Source organism: Pseudopodoces humilis, chromosome 1 (assembly GCF_049639895.1).
Source record: "Pseudopodoces humilis isolate 2021_Gansu_Grassland_sample_001 chromosome 1, ASM4963989v1, whole genome shotgun sequence".
Taxonomy (NCBI): Eukaryota; Metazoa; Chordata; class Aves; order Passeriformes; family Paridae; genus Pseudopodoces; species Pseudopodoces humilis.
Window position 1 is genome coordinate 148,988,058 of NC_142200.1, and position 11,304 is coordinate 148,999,361.

Here is an 11,304-nt window from a genome sequence, read left to right on the forward strand (position 1 = left end):
GCAGTTGAACCAAGGAGTAACGTTTGAGCTGCTGTCAACATCATGCAGAAAGTTCAAAATTAAATCCTGTGTGCTTGGCCACCCTGTCTTCTGAAATTTCATTTCTCCTCTCCAAAACCACCACAATTCTTCATTCCTTTCAGGTGCAGACTGTGAACAAAATTATTGTTCTCAAAATCTCTCCACTGGAGATTCCTTTCCTCCAATGGAAAAAAGCTTATTAGTTCCCGACTCTTTTCTCATCTTGTAAATTAGGGATTTTTAATTTAATGTAGTTTAGGGATTACCGTCTTTTCTTCTAGATAGTTCCCAAAAAATTAATTTTTTTCCTCTTCCACGTGGATTTCTTTGATTGATATCCATCCATCATTGTTTCCACCAGGAGCTGTCACTTCCATGGCCTCTCTGTTGTATGTTACTGCTTCTCCAGTGCCTTCCCAGCTCCAGAAACACCCACTCCACAACAGGACATATTTAAATCATCCTAAGGCATCTTTGCTGGGATAAAAAGAAGAAAACCATAGTCAGGCTGTGATGTTGCCTTTTAATAGCACACAGCAAGACCTAGAGGTGGCCCTAACACAGGGATCTGCACTCCCAGCTGGAGAATTTTCTCTTCTTTGGGTGTTTTTTCCAATTTTTTTTTTTATTATTTTTTATTTTTTTCCAGACACAGGTGATAGTGCCTGGCATTGGAAATCTATAGAAGCTAAATCTTTGGTTTTTTCTGCTTTGTACTGTACAGCCAAAATATTCTGGAACCTAAACACACACCTGAAATGAAACAGAATGAAACCCAGTAACCAGATCAGAAATGAACATATTTTCCATCCTTTGATTTGCAGTAAAAAATAATACAAAGAATAATAGACAGTTTCTGAGCATTCCACATTTGGAAAACGCTTTCATTCACAAATCCAAATAATAAATATGAACAGCTCTTACTGAATCTTCCAGCAATTCAGTTTATCTGGTGCTCAGTTTAGGACACTACATTTACCACAAACATTGTTCACTATGTGCAACAGAGAAAATTCTCCTAAGTTTTACCAAAGGCATAAAACCTATCCCATGTTGATACTAGGATTAAGGGTTCCTAATTAAAATCCAGTGGAATAAAGAATGTAATCAGGTATTAGAGAGTTTAAAAGGGAATTACATCCTATGCTCACATTTCAGACCCAAACTCTTTGGCTTGTTGCTTCTCTTGGTTGAGCACCATCAGTGCTCAGGCGACGAGCTCTGTCATCCCAAGAAATTGGAAATAGTCTGTCACTGATGCCATTTAAAACACAGGGATACACTCAAGTACTTTGTTGTACTAATTAATTGATTAATTGATTGTCTGTAAGAACCCTAAGCCTCATAAGTGCTGCACTAGAGCTGCTGCAGGTGGACAGTGGGATTTATGAACGCGGGGTTAATCAGATTTGGGAAGCAGTCTGTGCCTGAGTTTAGACCTTATCCCTAATCAATTAGAGTAAGATGACAAGAGAAGAGTTAATGAGGGGAGAAGTGATGCTCCATCTTCGAAGTGGAGAGGCTTTTTGTGTCCTTTCTTGGGGGACAGTCCTGGTGAAGCCTTTAAAAGCTGACATGGGAAATTGGTACAAAACCCCCAAACGGGGTGAAAAGACAATAAAAGTCTTTTGCTTCCCAAAGTGAAAGCTGTTGAAAATATTTGCAAGTTACAGTTTCTATTAGTTTGGGTTATGTATTGATAGTGTTTTTGTTTAGACAGGAAGAAAAGGTGATTGATAAAGATCAGGGGCCTCCTAAACACCAGAATATCCCTGGGGGATTGTGTGCTTATTTCCTACTGAGGTAAAACATGCAGAATTTTGTTGCTACTACTGAAATTAAGGGCAGCATTGCAGCAGAGAGAAGTTGGAAATTGCATTTGCCTGTCAAAAAGGCAAAAGATCAATGCAAAAGTCCAGATTTCTCTTCTAAGGATGTTTTGTTTGGGTGAGTGTTCCAACATCCTGCTTGGAAACCAAGGGAAGGAAAACCCTGCCACCAAGTTTCTCTGGAAAACATGTATGACCAATCCCAGCATTCTCATCATGGGAATAATAATGAGCCACTGGAGCTTATTTTTATTTATTTTATTTATTTATTAAAGCTTATTATTTATTGAAGCAACCAGGACTCTGAAACCTTTGTTTCATCCTTAATTTTATATAAAATCCTACACAGCAGTCACAATCAATTCAGTGTTTATTTTATGTATAAATCATTTAAAAAATGTTAAAAAAAAAGAAAAAAAAAATTTTAATGGCACTTGATAGATAACCAGTCATTTCCAGCTGGTTTTCATCCCTGGGCTTTGCACAGGCAGTAAAGCCATGGGACTACTCCAACTTTTCCAAAGAGAGGAGGACAAGCTGTAATTTAGCCTCCATGGTCACAGCATCACAAAGTCCATCTGCAGTGCAGAGAAAATGGGAGGAAAATGCTGTCATCAAAGAACAGAAACTGGATCTACATTTCTAATCAAGTAGCTGAGGCCTCTCAGGTGTTCTCTAGCAAAGCAAAACAAAGACATTTTGTGGCCTTTCCCACCAAATTATGGGGACATAAGGTTCTGTGCCTCCCATGCTCACACGTGCAGCATGAGCAAGGGCGTTTCAGCTGAAACCAAAGTCTTTGGTCCTTTGCAGAGGAACGTCCTGCAGTGGTCAGGGGAAAGCTGCAACGCAGCTCAAGAACTTTGGCAGTGACCTGAGAGCTAATTTGGCCTTGGGGAAAAAACATCCTACACCTTTAGGCAGAATGCAAGGGTGGGAGTTGCTCAGAGCTGCTGAGTGGTTTGGAGAACACTTGGACTGCAGAAGGTAATAGATTGAAGTACCACTGTAGGGGCAACATGAACAGACCCTACAACCTTTCCTAACAGTCTTTTCTCTGTTCATGTTTCTCCTCTTGACCCAAACGATTGGGAAAAGAGATCCAGGTGATTGCAGGATTTTAGGTGTGGTGGGAACACATTTGTGCTTACCTTTGAGCAAGGCATTTAATTTGCTTTCTTCTCTAGGAGTTATTTCAGAAGTGACAATCTCTGTTGGGAAATGTTTCAAATTTTTTCATGGTTCTTGTTTGAAAATCTTTTGTTTTTTTCTCTCAAATAAAATCCCTGCCCTCTTCAGAGCTAGGAGACCCTTTAATAGTAATTGCATTGATCCTGCACTCTGATTGATGCTCCTGTGACAGCCAGACTCAAAGGAAGGACTCACATAACATTTAGATGATGGTTAGTTGCTATGGTGACCTCAGTCCATTTCTAGTTTCACATCCTTTAACAGGAAAGAGGAAGAAAATAATAAAGCCATGATTTCCCTTAAATGTTATTGATCATATCTGTGCATCAGTCCTACTGTAGCCAGCCCTGTGTGCTCTGGCCTTTCTGTTCTCCACATGGGACCTCACTGGAATTCTCTGAGATTTCCAGGCATGATTCACTGGATCTTGTCCCTGTGCCCTGAAAGTAAACTGGGATATAGGAAGAAATTAATTATGTATCAGTTCTATCCCTGCCTTTACTGCAATATCTTGCACAAACCTCAGGGTAACACAGATTTTTCAGGAGCTTGTTTATCTCATGGTAGGACAGATATCTAAACGCAACCAGCCTCTGGACATCCCTGTCTCTCTGCCCCTTATGGGAGAAGGCTTAAAAACCAGGTGAACTTATCTTCAGGTAGATAAACTAGATGGCATGGGTTTGTCCCACAGGATCAGTTACTCAGCTGTCCTTAGGCACCAGTTATTTATTCAAACACACAAATACGAACAAGGCTTCCTAATCTCACCCTTGATTATCCTCTGCCCCAGTTTTCTTGTTTTCTAAGTAAAATGAAGCCCACTTCATTTTGTACTGTCTCTGTGTAAATGTTATGTTCACAAATCCCTTTGTCAAGGCAAATGGAGATCTACAGTAAATGATATATGAACAGAATCCCAGAATGGTTTGTGTTGGAAAGGACCTTAAAAGTCTTTCCAGTGCCACCCCTGCCATGGCAGGGACACCTTCCACTATCCCAGGCTGCTCCAAGCCCTGTCCAACCTGGCCTTGGACAATTCCAGGGATCCAGGGGCAGCCACAGCTTCTCTGGGCACCCTGTGCCAGGGCTTCTCACCCTCACAGAAGAGAATTTTTTCCTAATATCCCTTTAATCCTCCCTTCTGTCAGTTTGAAGCCATTATCCCCTGTCTTCACCTCCTGCTCTTGTACAAATGACTTTTAATCTGTAGTTTAAAGTTTTGGCTAACGTTTAAACTTTAAAGCTGGCTATGGGGCATGAGGCTGGAGAGACACAATCCCCTGGAAACAGTTGTGGGAAGCACTTTGAACAGGGAAAGGTGTGTGAACCTGTGGGACCATGTACTCTGTGACCTTGCCTGCCTGCTACTTCCTACAGATCCTGCTAATGAAACTGTCAACTCCAAGCAGCTAATCCTTTATTAATCAATCAATTATGGAATCGCAGAATAGTTTCAGTTGCAAATAACCTTAAAGAACACCCAGTTCCACCCCCTGCCATGGGCAGGGACACCTTCCACCATCCCAGGTTGCTCCAAGCCCCATCCAGCCTGTCCTGGGACACTTGCAGGGATCCAGGGGCAGCCACAGCTTTTCTGGAAAACACAAAGATCTGTACCAAAGGAGCTGGCATGGTTGGATAAAGCGGGATGGTGTGTGTGCAGGCACAGCACCGGGCAGAGGGATGATGTCCCTCCTAGGGAAGCAGCGGGCAGGGTGTGGAAGCAGAACCCGTGTGGGGAGCTCAGAGAGAGCTGCAGGAAAGCTGCTGAGCAGCCTGCTGCTCCCCACTGTGGCTCTGCCAGCCGGCTGAACAGATTGATGGAGCAGGAGAGCAGCAGGCAGCGCGGGGAGGGCACAGAGGAGGCTCAGCGCGGTGGATGCCGCGGAGCCGGGTGCGAGAGCTCGCTGGTTTATTTCAAATTTGGAAATTGAATGGAAAACTTCTAATCAGTGCTGTATAAATCAGGACAGAAAAAAAAAAAAAAAAAAGAAACTCCTGCCCAGCCAGCTCGTTATCCACATAGCTGGACAGCAGGATAACAAAGGTGTGACAAACGAGGTTCACTCTCTCGTTAAAATTTAAAAGGTTTAATATAAACAAAAAGACAATTAAGAGACAAAGATAATAAAGCAAAGGGTTAAAACGGCCGAGTGCTTGGCTCTCTGCCATGAGTACACCTGGTGTCTTTGGAACACTCCTTTTATCCCATTTTGCTGTAGGGTTTTAATGCACATTCAAGCTTTTCCAAGAGCTAGTTTGCGTAGCCACTCTCCAGGTCTGCCTTTTTAGAGCACGTGCATTTGTTCTTAATTTCTCCTTTATCATCTTTTTATTTGGGCTGGGGTTCTTTCTTCTACAAGAGGTCAGTGTTGGTAGCAGCCTGGGCCCCATCATCTGTTCCCTGGAGGTTATCTGGCTTTGTACAGACAGGACATTGCCCTAATGCCCAAAATTCTTCTTGACCTATGCCTAAAACCTGCCAGCAGGAGAAAAACAGGCATAGCAAAAGCATGTAACATATAACATTCATCTTAATACCTGTGAAAAGCCAATATCACAATATGGATTTATAACAAAGGGGTTGTGAGTGGTTTCCCCCTGCCCCAGTGGCTGCACTTTCTGTAGGGACACAGAAATGCCCCTGCAATGTGAAATAAAAACAGGGCAGGCTTTGCACGTTGATCTTAATGCCATCAAAATCCAAAACCTTCTGGAGAATTACCTTTGTGCAGCAGTCCTCCAACCCACAATACTGTGATGAGAACAAGAGGGCTATGGGAGAAGTGTGGGCAAGCCAGCTGAGGGCAGAACAGCTTTGGAAGCCTTTCATCCCCTCTCGCCCCGCCACTAATAAGGGACAAACGCTGGAACAAAAGGGTTAAATGCAAGTTGTGTTCAGATAAACAAATCCACGGGAGGCCAGGCAGGTGGAGAGCAGCCAGCACGGATTTGGCACCACAGAGGAGATCTAAAAGGCTCTGAGGCTCATCGTGCACAGGCTGGTTCTTGGCTTCAGCTTCCCCATCCCTGTCCACTTTAAATCAGGAGCAATTGCTGTCATCGAGTTTCTCGTCAGTTGTTGCATAGTGAGGGGTGAATTATGAGTTCTGAGTCTCGGTAAATAAAAATCAAAGAGGAAAGTCTGATAAATGTGCAAGAAAAGGGCAGGAAAGGTCTGGGTCTCTGCCACCAGCTCTATGGGGAGCCATTGACAAGTCCTTGGATATTTTTTTTCCTCCCTCTTTTACCTCTTCCTGCAGAAAACAGAAATAAGGAGTTTTCTGTACTTGGTTTTTAGAACTGGTAACTCAGCATTCTGATAGATCTCTAGGATCTCTAAGAAGTGCTGCAAATAATATCTAATTAACAATGTCAATTAAAGCATTAATTGTAGATTTGCTTCCCAAAGAGTGACACTTACTTAAGTCTGGTCAAAGAGCGAATAGCACAGCCTGTCAATAGACTGGATAAACCATCCTGTGTCCAGGATAACAGCAGCTTCCTCAGGAGTTTATTGACTGATAAGAGTAATTATTGATTTAGTAAATGCTGCTCCAAGATGCTGTTTGGTATCTGCTGTTGTGTCCATATTTCCATAGTTTGGGTTTAGCTACATGTGAGAAGCACAGATGTCATTCAAATAAGTCATAAAGTCATGATATTCGAGATTTTGTTATCATAAAATAATAGAATTATAGAATGGTTTGGGATGGAAAAGATCTTAAAGATCATCCAGTGCCACCTGTGCAGCGCAGGGACGCCTTCCACCATCCCAGGCTGCTCCAAGCCCTGTCCAGCCCAGCCTTGGACACTTCCAGGGAACCAGGGGCAGTCACAGCTGCTCTGGGCACCCTGTGCTGGGGCATCACCACCCTCTGAGTAAAGAATTTCTTCCTAATACCCAACCCAAACCTTCCCACTTTCAGTTTAAAGCCATTCCTCCTCCTCCTGTCACTACATGCTCTTCTCAAAAGTCCCCTGTAAACTTAGCCCTTGAATCAAACCCCTGAAAAATGTGTTCCCAGTGAAAATACAGATGCAAATCATACTTTATTTATTCTTCATTTCTGAGAAAGCAATGCATTTCATTAGGCCATTGTATAATCATATCAATGGGCTTTCTCTTCTTCATCAGTGAAGTCAAACAGGCCAATTTCTCGTTGCTTGTGCCCTAAAGAAAACAAGAAGGCTTGTGGGAAATCCCATGCTGTGAGGGGTCCTGTAGTCCTGCCCACTCCATCACCGAGAGCAGACTAAATTTACTGAGACCTCTCCAGAGTCTTAAAGGCGCTCAGGTGAAAATATAACCCAGAAAAACCATGTTTTTGAGGTGATATTGTGAAAAGTGAGAGTGACCCTGCTGTGTCTGGCATTCCTTACAACCTTTTAAACGCAAGGTCAGGTCTTGCCCCGCTGAATGTAAACATGTTAAATGTTGTGCACAAAAATCATCCATTGGAATTCCATTTCGTTCTCAGCCATGTGAGGAAACAGCACCAATGACACGGATTTCTGCCAAGGAAAAATACAGAAACTGGCTCTGTGTGAGGGCAGGGCAGCAGCAGCCTGCAGGAATTCAAAGATACGTGGTAGCTGTATGTTCCTTCACGTCCTTTTATGTATATATAAATATATCTATTTGTAAATAAATTCATATATAGAAATAGATCTGTTTATAGATATATTACATACCTGTTTATATGCATATAAAATATATAAATACATCCTGTGTATAAATATGTATATATATAGATATATTTTATTTATATAAATGCATATATTTAAATAATGACATAGAAATACAAAAAATATAGCCATACACCCACAAATATAATTGTATATGTGTTCATTTTATCCCAACACTCAGTAGATGAACTTTGCCTTTTTCTTCTAACTCAGGGCATGAATTTCAATGTAAATCTAATTAACTTCCTGGTATCTTAACCTATTAGTGAAAATTGATTTGATGAATCAAGCCTAAAAGCCTGTACAGACAAATGTTGTACTGGAACTTTCTTCAGTACATTAATTAGGACTCAGATATATAAATATATGTTAATAAAAGGCTTGTTTGCTCCTACAGATCAGAAAACTAATGTTGTTAGAAAAGTGAATCCCTTCATAAGGTCCAAACACAGGGAAATGTAGTCATAATTTCAGTATATATACAAAAATATTTCTATAACAAGCCTATTTATTTCCAAAAAACTGCATTAATGTGTTTTAACTGTTATTACAGATGTCATGAAATTGAAAATGAACTAAACTCTTATAATTTGACATCAACGAGACTAACTGCTATCTGTATTTAGAATGAAATAATGATAATTTTTATTTCATGCTTTTTAAATTGTGGAGAAAAAATAGGTGAATTCAAAACATTTACATTTAAGAGAAATGTCTTTTTCTAAGCCATCACTGTAAAATGCAGGGTGCCAAGAACATCAGGCATCAATCTACCTCATACTGGCCTGGTCTTTCTCCAGAAAGAATTCTGCACAGTTTTAAGGTCAAATTACTCTACAAATGATAAACTAAAACTGGATTTTTATGAGTCAAAGAGGTTTTTGGGAGGTTTTTTTGCAGCTTTTTCTACCTTGCTTGTGTGGATCAGTGTGAGGCACAGGCTTCTGTGTTAGCTGACCTCACTTAGGGGACAAATTCTGTCACAGCTGCTGGTTTGAGTGGCAGATGCTGTGAAAAGCATCATGAAAGAAGTGATAAAGGAGTTGTGGTTTGCTCTGTGATCCTCTGATAAACCCACAGATAAAAATTCCCCTGCCACAACCTGACATCTGTGCTCTGAATTCAGATTTTACCAACACGTCCTGATTTTAGAAACAAATTCCTAAAACTGAGCTACATGGCTGCTAAAAAACCTGGGGTTTGGTGGATTTAGGAGGAGAAAAGGTCTCTCCAAACTATTCTGCAGAGCCATCCCTGATATTCTGCCAGGGATGTGGAGCACGGCAGCGCTGCAGCAGCATCTGCTGCTTCAGCCCCGTACAGCACCTGAATCACCTTGGCTGGAAAATGTTTTCTCAGAGCACTGGGGACTGCTCTGCAGAGTTTAGAGACCTCCCCAACACCTGCAAACACCGGGAATTAGAGTCACAGAATAGCCTGAGTTGGAATCAGCCATCCATGAGATCATCCAGCTCCTGTCCCTGCACAGAAACCCAGCCTGTGCATCCCTGGGAGCGGTGTCCAGTCGCTCCTGGAGCTCTGGAAGCCTTGGGAATGTCACTGTTCCCTGGAGAGCAGTGCCAGCACCCTCTGGGGGAAGAACCTTTCCCCAAAATCCAGGCTAAATTCTTCCTGTGGAATCCTGGAGGCAGCTGGAGTTGGGCAGAGAGGGATGGAGACCGTGGGTGTTCTCACCTGTGGCTTCCAGTATCAACCAAAGTCCCCAGTGGGAGGGATGTGTAGGACTGATGTTTAATAATCCAGTCAAAGCCACAATACCTGCCTGATGCTTCAGATGAGTTTTCTATACTACCACCATCATTTTCACATTAAAACCACTTTTTTCTGTCTTGAAAGGTACAAAAGCACATCTGAGCTGCTTTGGAGGAGACACAGAGATCAAGGAATTTAAAATTATTATGTGAATTGTAAAATTAAAAAAAAAAAAATATCATTTTATGCTGTGCTGAAAAGCCTCCTGTTATTATTTTATTTCTTTAGATGCTTTCTCCTTTCCCATAGGATCAAAATCAGTCTTTGTTTGGATTTTACTTTTAATAAAACCCTTCTCATACAATTTGATGAAGGTTTTTCCAATTCCCTAATTAACATTTGACCACCAGGGTTAAAAGGGGAACAACCTGAAGCCCTGTGGCCGCTCCAGAGGATGCAGAGCTAAACTGATGTGGACATTTAACCCCCAGGGAAGTGCTGGGAAGGATTTTTCCCTGGTTTCAGGGCTCCCCGAGGCTTCCCTGTGCACGGTGCAGCAGCTCCACTCCCTGGCTCCTCCTGCATCCCCAGAACCCACCCAGGATTCAGGAAAGTCGAATTTCAGCCCAGTTTGGATTAAAAACCGAGCACAGGGGGTTGGGAGGATGGATTTAGCATCACTCCAGCAAGTTATTTTGGAAGAATGAAAGAAAGGGAAAGGGAGATTTCTGGTGTAAACACGAAGTTTTATCACGTTGTGGTAGTTGCGTTTTTAGGATGTTAAGCAGCATGGGTTTGGGTGCAGTGTTTTGGAAATGTGTGAGTCTTTCTTACTTCAAAACTTTCCTCTAAAATAATTTTTTAAAAAGCCACAAAAAAGCTCCTACATCCATTTTCTTATTCTTCCTAGAGCCTGATGAAGCATCATAATAACCAGATATTTAACCATATCATACATCAAACATAAAAACACGGGACCAATACAGAAATAAAGATTTAAACTTGCAGCTCTTCTCTGGGCTCTGCTACATCCGTTCCTTTTATAGGAGTCAAACTTTTATCAAAATTAAATTGCAGCCTATTAACATTATGAATTAATTATTTTCATTCTTCTAATTTCAGGTTGGGAAGTGGATAATTTGGGGCAAACCCATGCAGGTAAGAACCAGTTGTGCTGCCTACATCCTTGGTACTTCTGTTCCCAAAAATTGTGTGCACAGGTTAATTTCAGATTATTAACAAGCTGTCTGTGTATCAGTCATAATGACAGTGATTCCTGTGCTTAACTGTAATACTTGCACAAAAAGTGAAGTGAAAAATCTCATGAGTTTCTATAAACTGGTGTGATTTTACCTAAAGGCACAAAATTAAACTACCTTATTTAAACCAATCAGTTACTGCTCATTGTCATTGATGGATGGAAATAAATTGTCATTAATTCTCTGAAAACTGGTCATATTTAAATACCTGAGGATTATAAATGTAAATTCCTATAGAAATAATATTTGACTTCTATATTTTTACAATAGACTTTGCCCCTGTTTATTGCATGTGTTTTTAGTTCTAAATTTAGAGGTTCAGCTTTGATTTAAACTCTCAAGTAAAGCTGTGTTTACTTCCTGAGAAGACAGCACCAAGTATTTATTGCCTTTGGGCCTGATCTAAACAAATAAAAATCAATTGCACTCCATTCACTGATTTCCACAGAGATCAGTTTGGGCTCTAATAGAAAACACAATCAAAATAATTTCATACCCAATTTCCACTTTTCTAGGTGATTATGACCTGCTGGAAAGCACAGCTCAGTCTCTCCTAGGTAAGAAACAGAACCATGGAAATTTTTGTCTCTCTTTTAATT

At 41.2% G+C, this 11,304-nt stretch overlaps 1 protein-coding gene across 6 annotated transcripts in view; it reads left to right on the plus strand.

Annotated features, from left to right (window-relative positions):
* ADCYAP1R1 (ADCYAP receptor type I) overlaps positions 1-11,304 on the plus strand; it is a 138,053-nt gene that overhangs the window by 87,863 nt on the left and 38,886 nt on the right. For all 6 annotated transcript variants that reach the window (XM_088054310.1, XM_088054313.1, XM_088054318.1 and 3 more), the window contains exons 6-7: positions 10,569-10,604; positions 11,221-11,262. In XM_088054310.1, the coding sequence (XP_087910436.1) occupies positions 10,569-10,604; positions 11,221-11,262 (78 nt within the window). The remainder of the gene's footprint in view (positions 1-10,568; positions 10,605-11,220; positions 11,263-11,304) is intronic.